This window comes from Corapipo altera, unplaced genomic scaffold (genome assembly GCF_003945725.1).
Source record: "Corapipo altera isolate COAL_440 unplaced genomic scaffold, ASM394572v1 0, whole genome shotgun sequence".
In the NCBI taxonomy this organism is placed as follows: Eukaryota; Metazoa; Chordata; class Aves; order Passeriformes; family Pipridae; genus Corapipo; species Corapipo altera.
This window is the reverse complement of record NW_020884872.1, coordinates 72,619,919-72,638,985: the sequence shown is the minus strand read 5'-3', so window position 1 is coordinate 72,638,985 and position 19,067 is coordinate 72,619,919. Positions and strand designations below refer to the sequence as shown.

The following is a 19,067-nucleotide window of genomic DNA, read 5'->3' as shown; positions in this document are numbered from 1 at the left end:
GGATACATTTGTAGTACTTTGCATACTGAGATAATTTTTAAACATTTTAGATAGAGAACAAGATCAGTGTGAAATAAATTTTGAAGAGTTCATATCATAAGAAACAGATGACCCCGGGCTTAAAATACACAAAGAACATTTTGCGGTTTTTTATGTACAATATAGTGAACTATTTGATTTTATTTCTCCTTATGTGAATTACGAAAAGCGCAGTAATGATTTGTAAGAAAACCTAACAGTTTTCAACTAAAATATAATATAGCAGAGAGCAAATGTCTACTATTTATGATATTTCAGGACAAAGGAAAAAGTCTAAGAATAAGCTGATCTAATCCAACAAGAATTGTCATTTTCCTACAATTTAGTGTGTTTCAACATTATTTCAGTCAGATATTTTCTGGCCCATGGGGTAGAATAAAATAGCAGCAGACTCTCTCTGCTCTAAGAAGAGCATATGCCTGGGGAAAACCATAACCAGCAAAGTGCCACAGATACCCCAAAGGGTCACTGACAGGTCTTAGGTGCTCATTCAGATGGTTGAATCGAACCTTCAGTCCACAGCCAATGCATCCTGGAGCATGAAGAGGACACATAGACCTGCCACATGAAGAGCTCTTGTGCCAACCAAATGTCTGCTTTAGGGTGAGCTTAACAGCTCACTCATCTCCGTGGAATACCATGGATAGTGGCTGAGTTCACATGCTAAAACATTAGTATTCACATCCAGCTGCATGTGAAACACCTTAGGGTATGTGAGACACCACATGATATCTCTGTATCTACAAGAGATGCTTCCTTTGATCATGGCAGCTGAAGGCCAGGCAGGATGTACAAGGGTATTTCAGATGACAGTAAGTAAATATGATTAGGCAACTAAATTCTTAAATTTAAGTGTATGAAACTGAAGCTCAGCTTAACCCTTCATGACGACTACTGCTACCTGAAAAAGCGCATACTCCAATTACATCCTCTTTAATATTTTCAGAAATCACCTGCATATTTTGCAGACATTGTTGCTACAGAGGTACTGAACATCAACATTTTGTTCTGGTAGGGTTTTATACCTCCAGGTGGCATTGGTGAGAGTGAAACCCACTTTGTAGCAGTTTATTGACTGGCAAAGAGCTGAGTGCTTTATAACTAACGATGTTGTCATGGCAGACTCATAGAAACAGAATTGTTAAGGTTAGAAAAGCCCTCTAAGATCATCAAGTTCAACCAACCACTGTGTTCATCACTAAACCATGTCCCCACATCTACACTTTTTTTTTTCTTGAAGGAAAGCTGGCAGGGCAGAGGGGATCAATATTTTTAAGGAGAAACATACTATATCACCCTTTCTCTAGTTTACTACTTGTACTTCTGCTTGTTTGACGTTTATAAACATTTCCTGAAGTATTGTCTGAGTATTGTCTGTGATTTTCTAGTGCTCTGTTCTATGGAAAGGTTTTCAGTTTGCCTATCTAATGCTGAAGTGCAATGTGAGGATATGTGTTTGATTTTAACACTTCTGCTCAGAAGGTAAGTTAAGTAGGAGACAATCTGAGGGTATGAATAAACATTCTGTTAGACTTTGAGAAGGAAAATTGTCCTTGCTTGATAGGGTGCGTGGGAAGTTAATGAATCTTGCTGGCTTCAATCCTCTCATTGAGAAAATTAATATCTTGTTCTTGTGTATTTTAGAATTACATTATATTAATAAGCAGTAGCCTATTAAATAGTAAATATAGTAATATTCATATAATAATTAATGTTCTTTCTTTACAGTTTAAAATATAAAGTAGGAAATTAAGAAAAGAAATCAATTTAGTGCATTTCAAAATAATATTGCCCTGTGGGTTTTTTTGTTAGTGTCATACTGTTCAAACTTCTGTTTTCTTATCCGAATATCTGATATCAAGGTGGCCATATCAAAACTGTTACTTTTTTTTTCATTCTGTTACGTTATAGTATTTTTCTTTTTTTTTTTCGCAGGGCCTGAAGGAGCACTTTTTGAACACTCTGTAGAAACACCACTTGTAAAAGCAGAAGCTTTTAAACAACTTAGGTAAGAATTTATAGTAAAAACATAAATCTAACAAGTAAATATTATTTGCTATAGAGATTCACATTTTTTGAACATATGATTTCCAACACAGAATTACTAATAACTTCTTTTCTGTTTTGTGTGACAAGTTACTGTTTTGAAGGAAAATTATATATTGCTCTGTGATTTGGAAATATATTATGAATTATTTATTGCTGATGGTGAATATTTGAAACTCTGTGGAACGATTTTCTGTAAACTTCTGTTTTTCAGTTTTGAAACACTGAAATACAACTTTTTCTACCATGTTACAATATGAGTTGCTTGTCTGCAGCAAGTCATTGACCTGTTATTAGTCGAGATTTTTAGAAACTAGTGTCAATCTGAGAAAGCAGACTCAAAAAAAAATTTGGAAATGTGCAAAGCTCTCTACGACTAAAGAGTAGTCTGGGCTGAGAAAATCATTATGAAGTACTTCATATGATTCAGAGCTCCTTAATTGTGGGATAGCATTTCTTTGTGCATTATTCGATGTAATTTTGAGCATCCCAAATTAGTTTATAATATCCTGGTTATGATGAGGTAATAAACTCAAATTATATTCTCTTCATGAATATATTATCTGTCATTTTATAAGCCAGTTCAAAGAAAGATTTGAAATGAAAGAGGATTTCCTTAACAATTATATTTCTGTCCTTTCATACCTTGGCAGTTTGTTACTTTCTATTATAATTTCTCTTCTTAGTTTTCTTCTTCAATGGAGATAACTAGCAGAGAGTAGTGGAAGATGATTAAAGCTATCAAAAACGCTGTATCTTGCTGATTGCCAATCTGTTGGGAATGGCAAATGAGAGGGAGACTATTAAGATACTTTTTTTTTTCTCTTTTTATATTTAAGATTTGTTTGCGGTGAGATACCTTGTGCTTGCATTTGAAGACAGTATGAGCTCAAGACATTTTTCTTTTTACATGTTGATGTCCACTTCCAAAGATGTGTTTCTTCTGTTATGGTAGAACTTCAGTGTGACAGACTTTGATCAGTGTGTAGGGTTCTGCATTGTAAGTGTTCGTTGTCTAGTTTTGTAGGGAGTAGATTCATTATGTTGTAAATTTGTCATTTTCTGTGTTTACCTCAATTTTAGTAAAGTAGGAAATGGACTTTTATGATTGCAAGGTAAAGAGGCTCTCCCTAAATTTTAATTGGCTACATATCCACTATTTTCTGTGGTTGTTCAAATGCATCATCAATTAACATTCAAATAGGCTTAAAGCTAATAGTTTTATTCTACATCTGTTGTGCTATGTTGCATTTTAAGTTCTTATCTGCACTTTGTTTAATAAGTTACACTGTTTCAGGCTGCATACAACTATTGTTATTATAATTTTTCCACCTGTTTTTGAAATAGGATAACATTTAAATTTTAAAAATGAGCTTAATTCAAAGTGTTCATAAATTTCTCCTGCATGGGTGAGTTTACCTCATGGCTTATCTCTTTACTGATTTTTACCATGTCAGCTATAAATACCTTTTAATCTAGAATGGTGCTATGTGTTAGCAGAGCTCAAATGTAATACTTAAAATCCCATTCAGTTCTGTCTTCAATTAACTTAAAATAGTGGGAAGTATAGATTCTTCCAGAATTGACAGAAGTTTTCTTTTAATTACTGTGATGGCATTTGACATGAATCTAGAGCTGCTAAACACCTGTGCTAGAAACTGAGTTAGCCTAAGAAAACTGAGTATTAGGGTATGTAGGTGTGCGATGTATACACCACTCACTCGTGTCATCATAGAGGAACAGAATCATAGAATAATTTGGGTTGGAAGGGACCTTAAAGATCATCTAGTTCCAACCCCCCTGCCATGGGCATGTCCCATGAGACAGGTTGGTCAAAGCCCCATCGAACCTGGCCTTCAACACTTCCAGAGGTAGGGCACCCACAACTTCTTTAGGCAACCTGTTGCAGTGCCTCACCACTCTCACAGTAAAGAATTTCTTCCCAATGTCTAATCTAAATCTTTCCTCCTTGTTTTATCACTATTTGCCCTTGTAAAATGTCCCTCTCCTGTCTCTTATCCTGGCAACCCTTCACCCAGAGAAGTTCAAAATGCCTCCGTCCTTTATTCACTTTTTTTTCTGTCACAGTCAGGGTCAAGTTTGAAAGCAGAGATGGCAATAATTTCATTTTTCATGGAGGGCTTCTGGGAAGGATTAAGAAGCAAATGCACTGGTCTGCAGTGCAGATGCTAAGTTAAGATGTAGGCAGAGAAGACCAATTTGTAAAGCTCAAGCTGGAAAAAGGTTACTTTCAAGGGTAATCTTAAATGTCAGTGTAAACAAAATTCATGGATTCTGTTGTGAAGGAGCTCAGATAAGTTTACCAATGAATGGCTATTTTGTAATTCTTCATAAATATTCTGTTTCATTCTACACTGTTAAATACAGGAACCTACCTACCTACTGAAAAGCACTTCAATATGAAAATTTAAAATGTGATTTTAAGTATTACTTTTCTATTTTAAATTTAAATATGCTTCCTTTTCAGATTAAGGTAGTGAATACCAAGTTGTAGGTAATATAATATATTTTCTCACCTCAAGCCTTATCTCTACACTTTTACTTTCTTCTGCTCTTTTCCCTCTATTTTTCTTTTGGTGGTTGTGCTGTGCCATGTGAATATGATATGCTGGCTGAATGTGGTATAAAGTGCCATGGTATGAAGCATTAAATGTAGGGAATACTGTTTCAAGAAAACCTACTAAAATGCAATTCATGTTTTAAGGAGCTGACTGTAAAGCTGTTAATGCTCATAACTTTTCAGCTCATGTCATGAACGGAGGCCACATTCATTCTCTGTCATTCAGATTTAGAGCAGGATTTCAAACAAAGCTGACACAAATGGCCTCTGAATTACACGTTCTGCTGGTTTTCTTGTCCAAATGCCGAATTTCAAGATAGACTGCTATCCTGGAAACAAAGAGATAAGTGTGTTAGAACATATCTTTTTATAGCTAAGTAATGAAGACAGAGCAGTACAATTATACTGTGGTCAGTAACTGTCTTTTCTTTTGTAATTTGAAGGAAATATATAGGGTCCTTTTCAGTCTAATAGATTGAATTTATGACTCAGTCGTAAAGAAAAGGAGACATGCTTGCACTTACTTCCAACTGGTAGGAAGAATTATAACGACAAAATCTACATTTCAAGATTGAAGCCTTCCTAAGTTTAAAATAACATTGCCTACTTTTTATTTTTTTTAATGAACTTCTATCTAAATAAGATACATTGTTTTCATTTACAAAATTTGTTAAGACTTTAGGACCTAGTGGAGACCTAAAAACAGGGTCTTGCATGTACTAAGAGTCTGACAAACATCTCAATGGCATGTTTATAGTCAACAGCAAGATTTGGATATATCCAGGAAATATCCTTCCCAGACAAACACCACTGAGGAGGCATCTTGTTGAAACAGGTGAGAACAGAAACAGATCTGGACTTCTATCTACAGTTCAATTGCTTGGTATACACAGCTTCCAAGATGCAGGAGTGCTTCTTTGACCACAAGCACCCATCTGCTGGGTCACATCTCCTCCCTTTGACAGAATCTGAACTTCTGTATGGTCTTGGAACCACGGGAGAGCAAACAAGAGGAAGCACATGTTATTCTTGTGTTTAGGGCATTCAGCAAGGAATAGGAAGAGACCAGGGAGTTTCAGTTTTGATATTAAAAAATAATCCTGACAAAAGAACCAGATGAATGTCCTGACCATGAGATTATCCCTGTGTAGTTACTCTGTGTCTTGCCAGATTACTTGGTGGTGTAAAGGCTGACATTCACCACAGAGGTTGCTGAAATCCAGCTTTTTATTCCTGCCAAGCTATTTTGTAGTCTGGCAAACAGAGTTAAGAGGTACAGGTTTCATTCCCCTCAAGATGAAGAGGGAATTGAACTAATGTTTCAGAATTCCTTGCTGAAGAGCAAAATCAATATGTTTATGTAATATGTAATATATGGCATTATACATATAATATCTAATATATATTGTGTATTATTTAAAATACTATATAAAAAGTGTTACCTCTTCCATGGCTCTTCAAAAAAGTGGCCACAGCCCTTGTACTTTGTTGTGTGTTTGCCATCTTGAAAACTCACATCAATCAGGTCTCCTGGGGCTTCCCTAGAATTTATTTAGCTGCCACCTATAATTGGATCACAGCAAAGTTTTAGTGGAAACAAGTATCTTGCTTCCAAAAGACTGAATTCAAACAGAATGAGAGAAGCTCATGTTCAGACACATATCTCATGACATAAAATGTAGATGGGAAATCTATAACAGCAACTCATGGAACTAGATGATGTAGACAGAGAAATTTCTAACAATTCCCTAAAAGCCATCTTCTCCCCAGGTTCTGTGTCAGGTACTGGAAGTAGCCTTTTGTGATATTATCCAGAGTTTCACGCTAGCACACATATCCTTTTAAATCCCTTGTTATTGAATAACAATCTCTGTGAAAACTGATGTCTAAGTTTAGACATTTTTCCGTTCTGATTCTAACATATCTTTCTGATAATTTACAGCAACTTAGAATATTATTTAGCTTATTATTCTGTTCCTCCTAAATTTTGTATCCTTGAATAACACAGAGCTCATACATAGTTTTGTCATTTTGATACTGTTTGCTTCTTGTGATATACATGGCTTGTGGTTTTCTGAAGGAAAGCAGTGGATGAGCAAAACCCTTTAAATAGCAAAACAGTGTTTCTGAACTGAGCATTTTCATTTCCCAAACTTATGGAGGTGTGCTTACAAATATGACATTTTTCCATTTATTAACTAACTGTATACTATGCATAATAAATACAATGCTTATGAATGAGTACTATCTTTGTTCTCATATTTGCCATTTGTGGCTGACAGCCAGCAACTGTGCCTTCTGAGCACAAATCTTTTGGGAAATCACTTTTAGTTCAGTCAGTTTGTGGTACTCTGCCAGCCCTTCAACTGAGGGTTTACATCCAAGTTCAAAATTATCTACATCATTCCACTATTCTTGATTTCGAAAAGCACTATAGCAGGAATGATATCACCATTACAGAGCAAAAACTTTTCTCAGGGTATGATTATAAATATACATACGTTACCAGAGTATGGTTATATTTAATGTCTTACGGGTATATACTGAAAATATTTCAGTATTCCCCCAGGAAACAGATGTATTCTAAACAAATATATAATACTGGTATTAACTAAAACTTAAAATATGTAATTTAAGAAGCATTGCTTCATATTAAAGTGAAATACCTATGTCCAGTGCTTAAAAGCATAAAAATATGTATTCATGGGCTTGTGACTAACATGTTATAGAATATTGATACTTTGAGGGCAAAATGATACATTTTCTAGGTATTTGTTTAGGGTAAATTATTGCACTGATGGTAGAGCTCTCCCTATGTATGTATTCATAATTAATATATACTCTCTAATTTTTACTTCTGTTCTATGGCATCCAATAACTCCACTTAATGGAGTTCTGGCTTCTACTTCCCCCTGATTCTTTCTGAGGGCTTTCTTTTATCCTTTCTGTTCCCCATTGATAATATGATATCTTTTTGCATTTTAAGCATTTGCTACTGTTAAACTGTGTAATAAGACAGATAGAAAGCTGAAAACTGAAGTTGTGGAGTTTTATTGCTGTATGAGTAAGACTTATGAAGGAAATCTAGAAAGAGATGTATAGAAGTCAACCAGGGTAAAAGCATTTGCTAAATAATTGCTTAATCATATTTGTAATACTAATGCTTACATGCTAATTGCCTAAAAATACCGTCTAACTAATTGAAGTACAGTCATTTTTATTTGCATTCATTATGCAAATCAAAAGCCCAGTCATTCAGGAGATAATGAATTACATAACAGAAAGTAAGACTACAGTTATGATTCAGTGTTTGCAAGGCACCTCTGCTGCCTGACTAGTGAGATATTTGTACTGCAATGTAATTTTATGAGCCTTGGCATTAATTTGCTAGATATAAATTTGCATTCATATGTTTTACTGCACTCAAGTTAACTAAGAAAACCATGAAGTACTTCTTTTGGAAGCTTTAAAGAATATCTTTCCATTCACTTGATGGACTCAAATGTGTAAAAAGGCAGAGTTTAGAATGACCAGATGATACGGGACATCATGTTTATCACCTTTCAGAAGCATTTCTGACTTGAATATTTGAAAAAACTCTATCAGCTAAGGCTTTTGTACTACATCACATCTAGTCGTCTTTTAAGCAGTGATTTTACCTGTAAATATTAATCCTGAAGTGAAAAGAATTTTCCAAGCACAGTCTGTTTTCTCTGTCTTGTCCTACAAGCATTTTGTGGGCACCCATATTCTTGCAAAATCTTGTTCATTGCAATTTAGATTACAAACTATAGTGCTTCACCTGCAGGGCATAAGGTATCATTTTATGTATGGACAATATGGACAAATAGTCCATAAGAGATAGATTTACTCTGCTGATTAGATCATCCTGCCTTCTGTAATTCTGAGTCTGCAAAGGGCCTCTGTCCTGCTGTCATGGAAGATGTTTATCTCCTGAGGTAGGAGGGACCTTTGGTGACCACTGGAAACAGACTCATGTCTCTGAGTGAGCCTGTTTCCACATAGATATGTTGGCAGTCAGAGCCGCTCTCCTAAGCAGCTACATGTTTCCTGTTTGGAAGGACTGCTGGCCTCTGGAACCAGTGATAGATAGATAGATAGATAGATAGATAGATAGATAGATAGATAGATAGATAGATAGATAGATAGATACATCAGTAAGGGGGGGAGATGGAATCCACACACTGATGTTAGTGGCCTTTTTGCGAGGTAAGATTTCCCTGATAACACATGCCAGGCTTCTGCCCACTGTCATAAATGAATTTCACTTATGCCAGTCATGTGGTTGATGTTCTTCCTAAAGCCTCAGTTTTTCAGGGATGTCACTTAACACATTAAAATCAATAGGAGTTGTTTCTGCTGCTTGTATAAAATGGTCATTTTAGTATTTTCCATGGCTGCTTATGTCAGTAGTGCAAAGAGTAAAGTTGTAATGATTTCTGCACCTACACTGTTGAACTGGATCCCTGATGATGTCAGACTGCTCAGTGAGTTTGCTAAAGTGAACTGTCATCAGTGATTACAACATATTCCACCAGAGCGCAAGCCACCGTGAAAACTTCATTAGTGATTGTCACAGTTCTAGACACCTTGCAGATGACCACCTGGAGCCCTGTTTGTAAGTCTGTGATTGTGCTGTCACTGATCTAAGATGTAATGTTGAGTTGAGCCAATCATCCCTTACATTATCTTTCCCCTATCTGCACTTATAACAAGGGAGCTGGGGAGGAGGCAGGAAACAGGAGACACTCACCATAAGGATGTGTGTGGGGCAAACACTGGAAAAAGAAAAGGAAATATTTCCTCATAACAATAATTCTTTCAAGATACATTGCACATGTGCACCCTTGTTACTCACTCTTTCCCCTCTCCCTCAGTCTGTGTGTGCAGTTGTGAAAATTCAGTTGTGAGGACTCTGGTGACAGTGTGGCACATTCAGACACTGTACTAACACATCACAAGAGGGGAAGGGTATGACCTGCTTGTCAGCAAAGCATCTTCGCTTCAGCGTTTCTTTTCATGGAGAACATGTGGACACTATAAACAGCGGGTACTGAAGAACTCCATTTACTTGAAATCTTTCTGTGCTTCTAAGCATTAAATAAAAAATTGCTTGACATATATATAAAAGAAAGGCATGGAAAATTTCAACCTGGAAGATAATTTTATGAAACTACTCATAATGAAAATACTAAGCATTTTTTACAACAGTGATGCAAATGGTGTTATTATACGAGATTAAAGTTTATACATTATTTTATAATACAATACGTTATTTTACAATATTATTAAAGTAATTTGAAAATTATAGCCATGCTGGAAACATCTGTGATGTGCCAGATTCAATCACATTCAGTGAGGGCTTGGCCATTTTTAATTATCTGGAGAGTCAGCACATCATAAAATTGAGGTCATCAAAGAGACCTCTTTTGAATTAGCTCTACTTACCACTCTTCATCACAACTGTCAGTCTTAAGAGAAGCTTCTCTTTTAATCATATCTCAGTCTAATCTTTAGTCTTCATTCCTTCAACAACTTTGATTGAGTGACAGTGGGCAAACAGGCAAAAACACCTCAGTATTGAAGATGGGGGGAAAACTAGTAAACAAATGAGTATACTGTAATAATCAGATCTGCTATGTTTTTGAATATGTGTTTTGAATAAAAGTTGTTTTAAATTGCTTTTATCGTCTTTTCAAAGTACCATTAAAACTGGGAACTCTTTTATTCTCCTTTTAAGAGAACATGTAATTAACTGCATTTGTCCTAGAACTTTGAACAGTTCTTTTACGTTGCTTATGTAAAAAAAAATTCTGTTAACCAAAACCTTGGGAGCTGGAAACATCTGTTATTCAAATCTGACTTTGTAATTTTGCTTGTGAATAGAGATCCCCCTTAAGCCATAAGCAGCGTTAGTGCCTGCTGTGCTTATGCTGAACAATTCCCTTGAATCTGGAATCTCATAACTGAGCTGTACTGGAATCTTCTGTTGCTGTGCATTTCAGATTTACAGCATAAATATGGAACAAACTTGGAGCACAGGCTATTTCAAGAAATAAATCCATGATAAGATTTTTTAAATTTAATTTGAAGAAAAGGAAAATATGCAGAAGAATATACCAGCTGACATCTTCAAGAGCAGCAGATACTCCCAACATTTAAGAATGGCACCAAAAGTAATAGAGTGCCTCAGGGTTCTTCCCTTGATCATTATCCTTGTTCATTTTTTGCATAAGACACAATAAGCTAAGAGACCCAATAGATTTATTTATTTAAAAATCAGTCATGCTTCCTATACATGTGGAATAGAACTAAAAACTGAAAACATACCAAAAAACCGTTATCTGCATGTGACTAACATTTTTGCTTATCCAAAAAGATTTCTTCATTGTTCATGCATGTGATTTAGCTGATAATTCAGCACATACCTCTGGTTACCATTCAGCTCTTGCCTATATAGGCTGTGTTCATATAACTGAGTCCAAACCTAGAGGACCTCTGTGTGCCCAGAATAGGCAGATGCATCTCAGATGCCCATCTAGATTTAGAGTGCTCCTCTCCCTGCAAGCCAAGATGTTCTTTCATTCATTCATTCGTTCATTCATTCATTCACTGAAGTGGGAAGGGATCCTCCCACATACCACCCACACAGATATATTTGCAGAGAGACTAATATAGCTGGAGCATGTCCCTAGGAGTTTACAACTACTTGGGCAGTTGAATTGAATCAACTCATTTTGACATCTAGGTATAAATACCTATACTGTATCTCATCACCTCTTGGTGGAAGGCAACAGATACTGTTAGGGCATTTTAGAGAGACATCTAAAATAGATCAGATTAATTATGCCTATTTCTCTCTATTTATTTTGAGGGGTGCCTTACTATAGGGAACTGCATTTTTTTAGAGGAATTGTGCGTTTACCGACTACACCACGTTTAGTTAAGATCTGAAGAAATGAAAATTCATCGTGAGAAACAAGGCCTCTCAGTGTGCTGGGAAATGTTCAAATTGCAGAGTAAAGGTTTTCCACTTGTAACGCAATATTTCATAAATTAATCTAAATTACTAATCATAGTTTATATAATCTTGTAACTAGGATTAGTAAATGCTGCCAATTACTGGCTCTTGTTTGATATCAGGCACAAGATAATGGGTCCTTCCAAGCTAATAATTAGCTTGGAGGTCCTGGCCATGCTAGAACTTTATCTTTTCAGGAATGTCATGACATCATCATATCTACCTAAAGGAAGTGTCCTTTCTTAGTTGGTAAAAATCCATAGTTGTCTTATACTCACTAAAGACTTGGAGAATTTCAAAATACAGTCTAAATATTTTCTTTGCTATCAAGTTTCTGAATCTCTTTTTTCTTCAAAAACTTTTGCGTATCTTCTGCATCAAATTGAGACTTATTTTTTATACTGATCTTGATAATTGTGTGTCAGCCTACCATGCTTGTGTTTACACTTACATTTATCTCCTATAGTTTTTCCACTGACTCCAGAAATTCTTGTTCTGAGGATTTTTCTGATTTTCTATCCTGCTCTGCACAACTCATCTCCAATGTCTCCCTGTAATTGATTTATTTCTTAAAGCTTATGAATCTTCAAATATGTGTCAGGAAAATAGCACAATCTGTCTCTTCTTCTAATCTTTGGTCATCAGATTGCCCACTTTCCCAGGTCCTTCATCTCTGATGCTGGAATATTTAAAATTTAGGCACCACGATTCAGCATTAGAGCAAGTAACAGACTTAACTCCATATCCAAGCTCTTTGAGTTATAAACTTGTAATAAGTCCATGGGCAAAATTATTTAAATATATGAATAAATAGGGATAAATGGATTAGTTTATCTATGGAAAAATGAATTTACCATAGAATCTGATTAATTATGATTTTATTTTCATACAATGATTGTCTAATGTAAAACGCACAAAGAGTCTAAGAATCCATTACTGCGGGAGCTCAATATTCTGTAAGGTCATTACAAGATTGTTTTAGCTTTAGAAAATGCATACCTTATAGGTTGCTTAGTTAAGCCTAGTCAGTATTTGTGATCTAATTTCTTGGTTTCTCCATTCCATGATTTTATCATTTCACTCCCCTGTGTTCCAGCCAAGCACAATAAGCCCAGCTGTATCATGTATGATGAAAACTCCTTTTGAGAACTGGCACAAAGAGAAATGCAAAAGTGGTTCAGTGGTCCCTTTTTTCCCCTCTATAGGTGAGAACTTAATCCTGAAGTGGTTGAATAATGAATACCCTAGCCCTAACCAACACAGACATGTGGGAGGGGAATCCAGTAAACTTAAAAGAAATGATCCTGCAGCAATATTATACATGCCGTACAAAAGTCCTGTAGTGCTGTTAGTAACAGCTTGCTAGTGCTTCACAGAGTAGGACTGTCTGTATATGTATGTGTGTAAATATCAAGAATATTTTTGTCTGAAGAAAGAAGGCTACCAGAAAAAACAGAGCCTACTGTTTCAAATAGCGTAATTATTTCAGAGTAGGTCTGCTGTTACTGAAGTATTTGGGATGTTTATTATAACAATTATATTATCCCAGTTATATTGGAATGTGCATTTTAATGTACATTTCTGTCTGTTTTCAGTAGTCAGAGGTGTTACAAGCTGTCAGCAAAGCACAGCATATTTTGAGACTTTCCTAGGTTGATTGGAGACAAAATGATGGACCCTCCACAATGCCATTTTCATTAACGCATTTAAGTAATAAGCAGAAGAATCAAGAAGAAAAGTGACTTTTAAAATCAAATTACAAAAAATTGCTCCACTATTTTATAGGCTCTCAATTGCAACATAGGACCACTGAAGGTATTTTTAAAAAGTTGCAGAATTCCTGGGAAAATGATCTGCTTTATGAACAGCTGTTTTATTCAAGCCATTTCTCTAACGGAGTTCATGTGTATGTACACTTGCCTCTGAACAGACATCCTCATAGTATGTTTCTCTGAGTTCAGTTGTACCCTATTTGTTTTCTTGTGATGTTATCAGACAATTTTTCTTTATTTTCGGAAGAGACTGGTGATCTTTTTTATTACTGTTACAAAAACTTTATTTTGGAGTTACTAGTTTTAGCATAGTTAAGTTGAAAGTACAATTTTAATATTAAGCTGTATCTTGTGCTACTATAATTTTACCTGTAAATTTTTCTGCAATGAAAGAGCCAGATTCGCTTGGGAGAAAATTAATGAAAGTTCTTTTTTTAATTTAAAATTAAAAATATACTGGTATGCATACTACATTTTATTGTGGCATAAATAATAGATTAACTTAGGATTCATTGTAAGGGAGCTGTTGATATTGACATTAATCTTACTGAAACAGAATATGTGTCCTGGTGCAAGCAACTCCCAGGAGGAAATATCCCTTGGAAAATTATTTCTTTAAACCAAGCTAAAAAAATTGGGATAATGTAATATGACCATTGACCAACTAATGGGCTTGACAAGGAAAAATGGATGCAGCTTTTCAGTCAATTTTTTTCATTGTTTCATTTAGTTTGACTCAGTCAAGCTCAGACTTAGAATATCAAAGTGAATGAAAGAAATATGGAAGAGTGTCATCCAGGTAGGAAGCAATTATTCCACCTTTAAATGAAGGAATTCAATATGTGTGATGCAAAATGGGACATTCTAGAAAGAAAAATCAGTCAGCATTTGAAAGATTTATAGAAGTTACATCAAATCAGAATTTTGTGCCAAGGCTTGACTGAGAAAATATAGCTGAAAACTGCTATATTTTCATTAATATGCAGAAACTGATCAGGGAAGAAGATTTAATGAGTCATTAGTATTTCCTATTTTTTGACATTCAGGAAGAGCTATCACAGTTTACTGTTGAATACTGACACTTCCATGTCCTTAAGATATACACAGTTGCTGGAACATGCTGTTTCTCTTTGCAAGAAGATGTAGTATTAGGAGCCATTCCAAAGAAAATACTCTTACAAAACAAAACAGAAATGAGGCATATACCAAGACTGAGGTCTCATTTCTGTTGTTTTGTCCTTCTTTGCCTTTGGACTTTCTGGCAAGCAACCAAAAGACACAAGGCAGAACTCCAAGATCCTCAGCCCTGGGTAATCATATTCTTCTTGCTACATCGCCCCCCGCACACACTTGCCTGACCTCAAAACATCAAGCTGCTGGGACATAAGTAAATATGAGTGGGAATTGGCAGTTGGCATCAGTCTGTGCCTGCTGCTCACTCTCCACCTCGAGAACTCCAGCTTAGTTTTGCTCAGCTCATGTCAACAGGAATCCAGCTTCCTCGTAAAGAGAGGATATGGTTTGAAATTGTGTATGCTGGACCATAAATAAATGCTGACAGTCTCTTTTTCCTGTGTTACTAGTGTGTGCTCTGTCTAGGGTTTACTCTCTTACGATGTTTAGCTGCACTGCTGGGGAATTAAACTGCTTTCAGACTAATCAAAAAGTCAATATACTCCTATTGCCTTTTAAAGGTTAACATGCATTCAAAAAGCAGGGCTAAAAGCAGACACCTACAGAGAACCAAGGCCAATTAAGCCCACAAAATCCTCTAGTTTGCTTTTTTGACTTTCAAAACAATAGTTCCTCGACAGGTTAAAGATTTTCCTCTTTAACCATTTTGATCTCGTGGGTTTTCTTCCCTTCATTTCTTACCTTTTCTATTCTTCCTCTGCTGCATGACCTCCAGTCACTGGTTGATTTAATTTTTGTTCCCCTTTCACCTTTCCATGGTCAGATTTGAACTCTGGGGTAGGTGTTCATAGCATGCCAGAGGCATATGAGGGTTTCTTCTTTACTTAACAATGTGAAAAAGATGTTTTGGTTATAGAATCACAAAATGGTTTCTGTTGGAAGGGACCTTAAAGATCATCTGGTTCCAACCCCCCCAGCGCAGGCAGGGATACCTTCCAGTAAACCGGGTTGTTCAGGGTCCCATCCAACGTGGCCTTGAACACTTCCAGGGATGGGGCATCCACAACTTCTCTGAGCAACTTGTCCCAGTGTCTCACCATCCTCATAGCAAAAAATTTCTTCATAATATCTAATATAAACCTACTCTCTTTCAGTTTAAAACCATTACCCCTTTTCCTATCACTGCATGCCCTTATAAAAAAATAAGCTTAGTATTTTAAGTACACATGCACAGGAAGAGTTGCACAGTGTTTACTTTCACAGGAATGCAGGCTTGCAGGATCAGATCTTCAGTGCCATAACTGGCAACCTTATTGAACTCACTGACATGGCTTTATTTAGCCTTGGAACAGTTTAGTCAAAGCACCTTGTTTCTTGAAAATGTTTTTTAAGTCTGAGAAGTCATGGAGATTTTTTACTCAAGAGGTGGGTCAAACAGCTGTCTACTTGGAAGAGTAGGAGACAGTCTTATCAGATTTGAGTTTATCATCTTCAAGGAAGTTCAGAGGAAACAATATGGAAACACACACCAATGGAACAAGTACCAGTATTCTAGCTCCAGTTCTTCTGAGTTACAATGCTGTATCTCCTTTTTTCTTCATATTCTTCAATCTTTCCTCTAATACTGTAATTCCCACGCATGCTCCCATATCAATGACTAGGAACAAGTGTGAAGCAGCATCTTCAGTCCTACAAAGACTAAATGGCTGAAAAAAAGGGGAGTGGGATCTTTCACTGTCTTCTGCCTCCTCATATTACTTTCTTCAAAAATCAAACCTTAATATATATATTTGTCCCTTTTGCATGGATCCTTTTATTTTAATTATTCTGAAGGACTACGGAAGTAAGACAGCATTAGAGAAGTGGAAGTGATAGATTAGCATATCTGATGACATATAAAAATCAGATTTCTCATTTACTGGTACAAGAACGTATTTCACTCAAATACTTAATACACCATGCACTGCTAAATTCTTTACCTTGCTTTTAGCACTTTTATGCCAGGTATACGTTTCATGAAATCTTCTCTGTGTGGTAAAATTGATCAGGCCATTTTAACCAAAAATCAAAGAGGGAAAAGAGGAGTTACTGTCTGTAAGTATGGGCATACCAGTTGTTGGGTGTACCACAATTTTAGAGTCTGTCTACCTGTTCAGTCCAATCACAGTTACGGTGGTCTTCCTCAGGTAGGGAAGAATGCATGCAGATGGGGAACTTCTACCAAGGAATTCTCTCTCCATTGAATTCAGAAGAGATGATGACTCAAGAGCTGGAAAGGTCAAAAAGTGGAAGCAAGGACTAAACAATTCTCCAAGTTCACAAGAGCAAGCTGGTTCCTCTCTCCTGCTCTAAGAGTCAAGCAACCGCAAACTGCAGTAGGAAACTTAGGGTCAATAAAATTGTGATACTCTTTCTGCAGTGCTAAAACCAGCTTTCTAGTGCCTTGTGACACTTAAAAGATCAGTAAGGTATCCTTCTAATGCCTGCCAGAACAGGATGAAAAACTAGATCAATATTGCTGCAGCATGAACAGGCAGTATCAGCTGCTTCTTTACTACAACTGCATCAGGCTGTCACTGCCCTCACATCCTCCCTAACAACCAGCTGAGCAATTTCTGGTGATCTTCTATCTCTACAATTTAGCAATGTGCTTGTAGGAAAAGGGGAATCTCCAAGCCTTGAGGTTATTGGGGTTGTTTCTGATCCAGAGCGTGGATGCTGCTGAGGTTCCCTCAAGACTTTTCACACAATCCTTCAGGAATTATTCTGCACACCTCAGCACCAAACTTCCTTGGCAGCCAGCAAAGACAGTATAGTCAACTCCTGGAACTATCTTACCAACAAGTAAGAAGACAGCAATGAAAATATTATCTTTGTTGTAATCTGTTGCTTTAGTTGTGATGGACTATGGAGGACCAATAGCCAGAAGGTGACAGAGCTATAAAATATTAACAGGGATCACCTATTCCCTCACCCTTCCCTGCCTTTCATTAGCTGACACTGCAGTTTTCCTGGCTGCAGGGATCAGGGTGAAGGAGAGCAAGGCAAAATACCTACTCCACGAGTGGGTCTAGTCTGGCTTTTGATTTACATTCTGTGGATATATCTACTCGAGTATCTTAATTCAAATCAGAAATGTGCTTTTGAGGGAACTCCTCCATTTGCCTGAGCTCTCCACATCTTGGTTCTCTCTTGGAACTGTTTGGGGTCCATGAACAGGGTGACATTTGGATTAACTTGAAAGCTAGGATCTCTTGGAGAATGCCTAATGTGCTCCAACCTTTCTGGGCATCCCGTTGGCAGAGTCAGGCAACAGCTAGTCCAGGGTACTCCTCAGGACACATATAATGGGGTGTCAGGTCCTTGGCATCAAATGTTGTGCTGTCACAATCAATTTGTCTTGCACCACACCACTTGCTAATTGACCCCTGGCAGCTACCGCAGTACCTAGAAGCTGCTACTACATACAGAATCAGTCTTCCTAAATGAGATACAGGCTGGGATAGATGTCTCATTTAGGACAGCACATTACATAGATTAATTCCTCTAGATTATAAAGACCATTCACTCCATCCTGTTAAATGTAATTTATGTGTCTGTAATTAAAAAAAAAAGATAAAGTGACTGGTAATAATATATTCCTTCATCATTCTAATGCACGAATTTGAGCAAACACTGTAAAATGACCAAAAACTCTTAAGACAATCCATTTCTGCCCTCTGAATCTCCAAGCACCCTCCAGCATTTGCAAACAAACCAAATTCTCGTTTTGCCAAGACTTTTGAGGAATGCACATCAATGTGGGAACTGAGAAGGGATGTTCGAAGTCAAGGTTCAGCTCAGTCACACTAGGTGCCTGTTTTGCTTTTAGTACATCTGGACTTCTGACACTGAACCTTTGAATGCTGTACAGAGAAATACATCATTAGTGTTATTGACTGTTGCCTTTGCTAAAATCTTACACATAATAGTTCCACTTCACTCTTTCACTACAGTTTCTACTGCCAGAAAGCTCCAGTGACGTGTTTTATTAGGCAAATCCACCCTTAGTTAATCTAGAAATAGGACCTGTATAAACAGCAGAAATTTAGGATTGTGATTAATATAGCAAATGTAATTCTACCATGTAATTTCAATTCTATGTAACTCATATTATAAATCTGTAAATGCTTCTGAAGTCTGTAGGCTTTTTGCCAGCATTAATATTGGTAGAAAGTAAGAAATATTTCTCTGGTCTTTGATTGCTTTTCAGCCTCCAGATCTGATATATTCTCAAAAATCTGTCCCAGTCCTCCATCTTGTGATATTCAGTACAGTTTAAAAATAAACATTTTTGCCTACATATAGATTGCTTACACAGGTGAAGTGCTTTACAAAAGAACATGAGCTATTTCAATATTTATAGCTTTTTTGATGACACAAACTATGGCAGGGTTATATTAAACTACCTTGA

General features: G+C 36.5%; 1 protein-coding gene across 4 annotated transcripts in view; it reads left to right on the top strand.

Annotated features, from left to right (window-relative positions):
- Positions 1 to 19,067, top strand: part of SGCG (sarcoglycan gamma) — a 112,352-nt gene that overhangs the window by 88,217 nt on the left and 5,068 nt on the right. For all 4 annotated transcript variants that reach the window (XM_027652425.1, XM_027652416.1, XM_027652433.1 and 1 more), the window contains one exon: positions 1,975 to 2,047. In XM_027652425.1, coding sequence (XP_027508226.1) covers positions 1,975 to 2,047 — 73 coding nt within the window. The remainder of the gene's footprint in view (positions 1 to 1,974; positions 2,048 to 19,067) is intronic.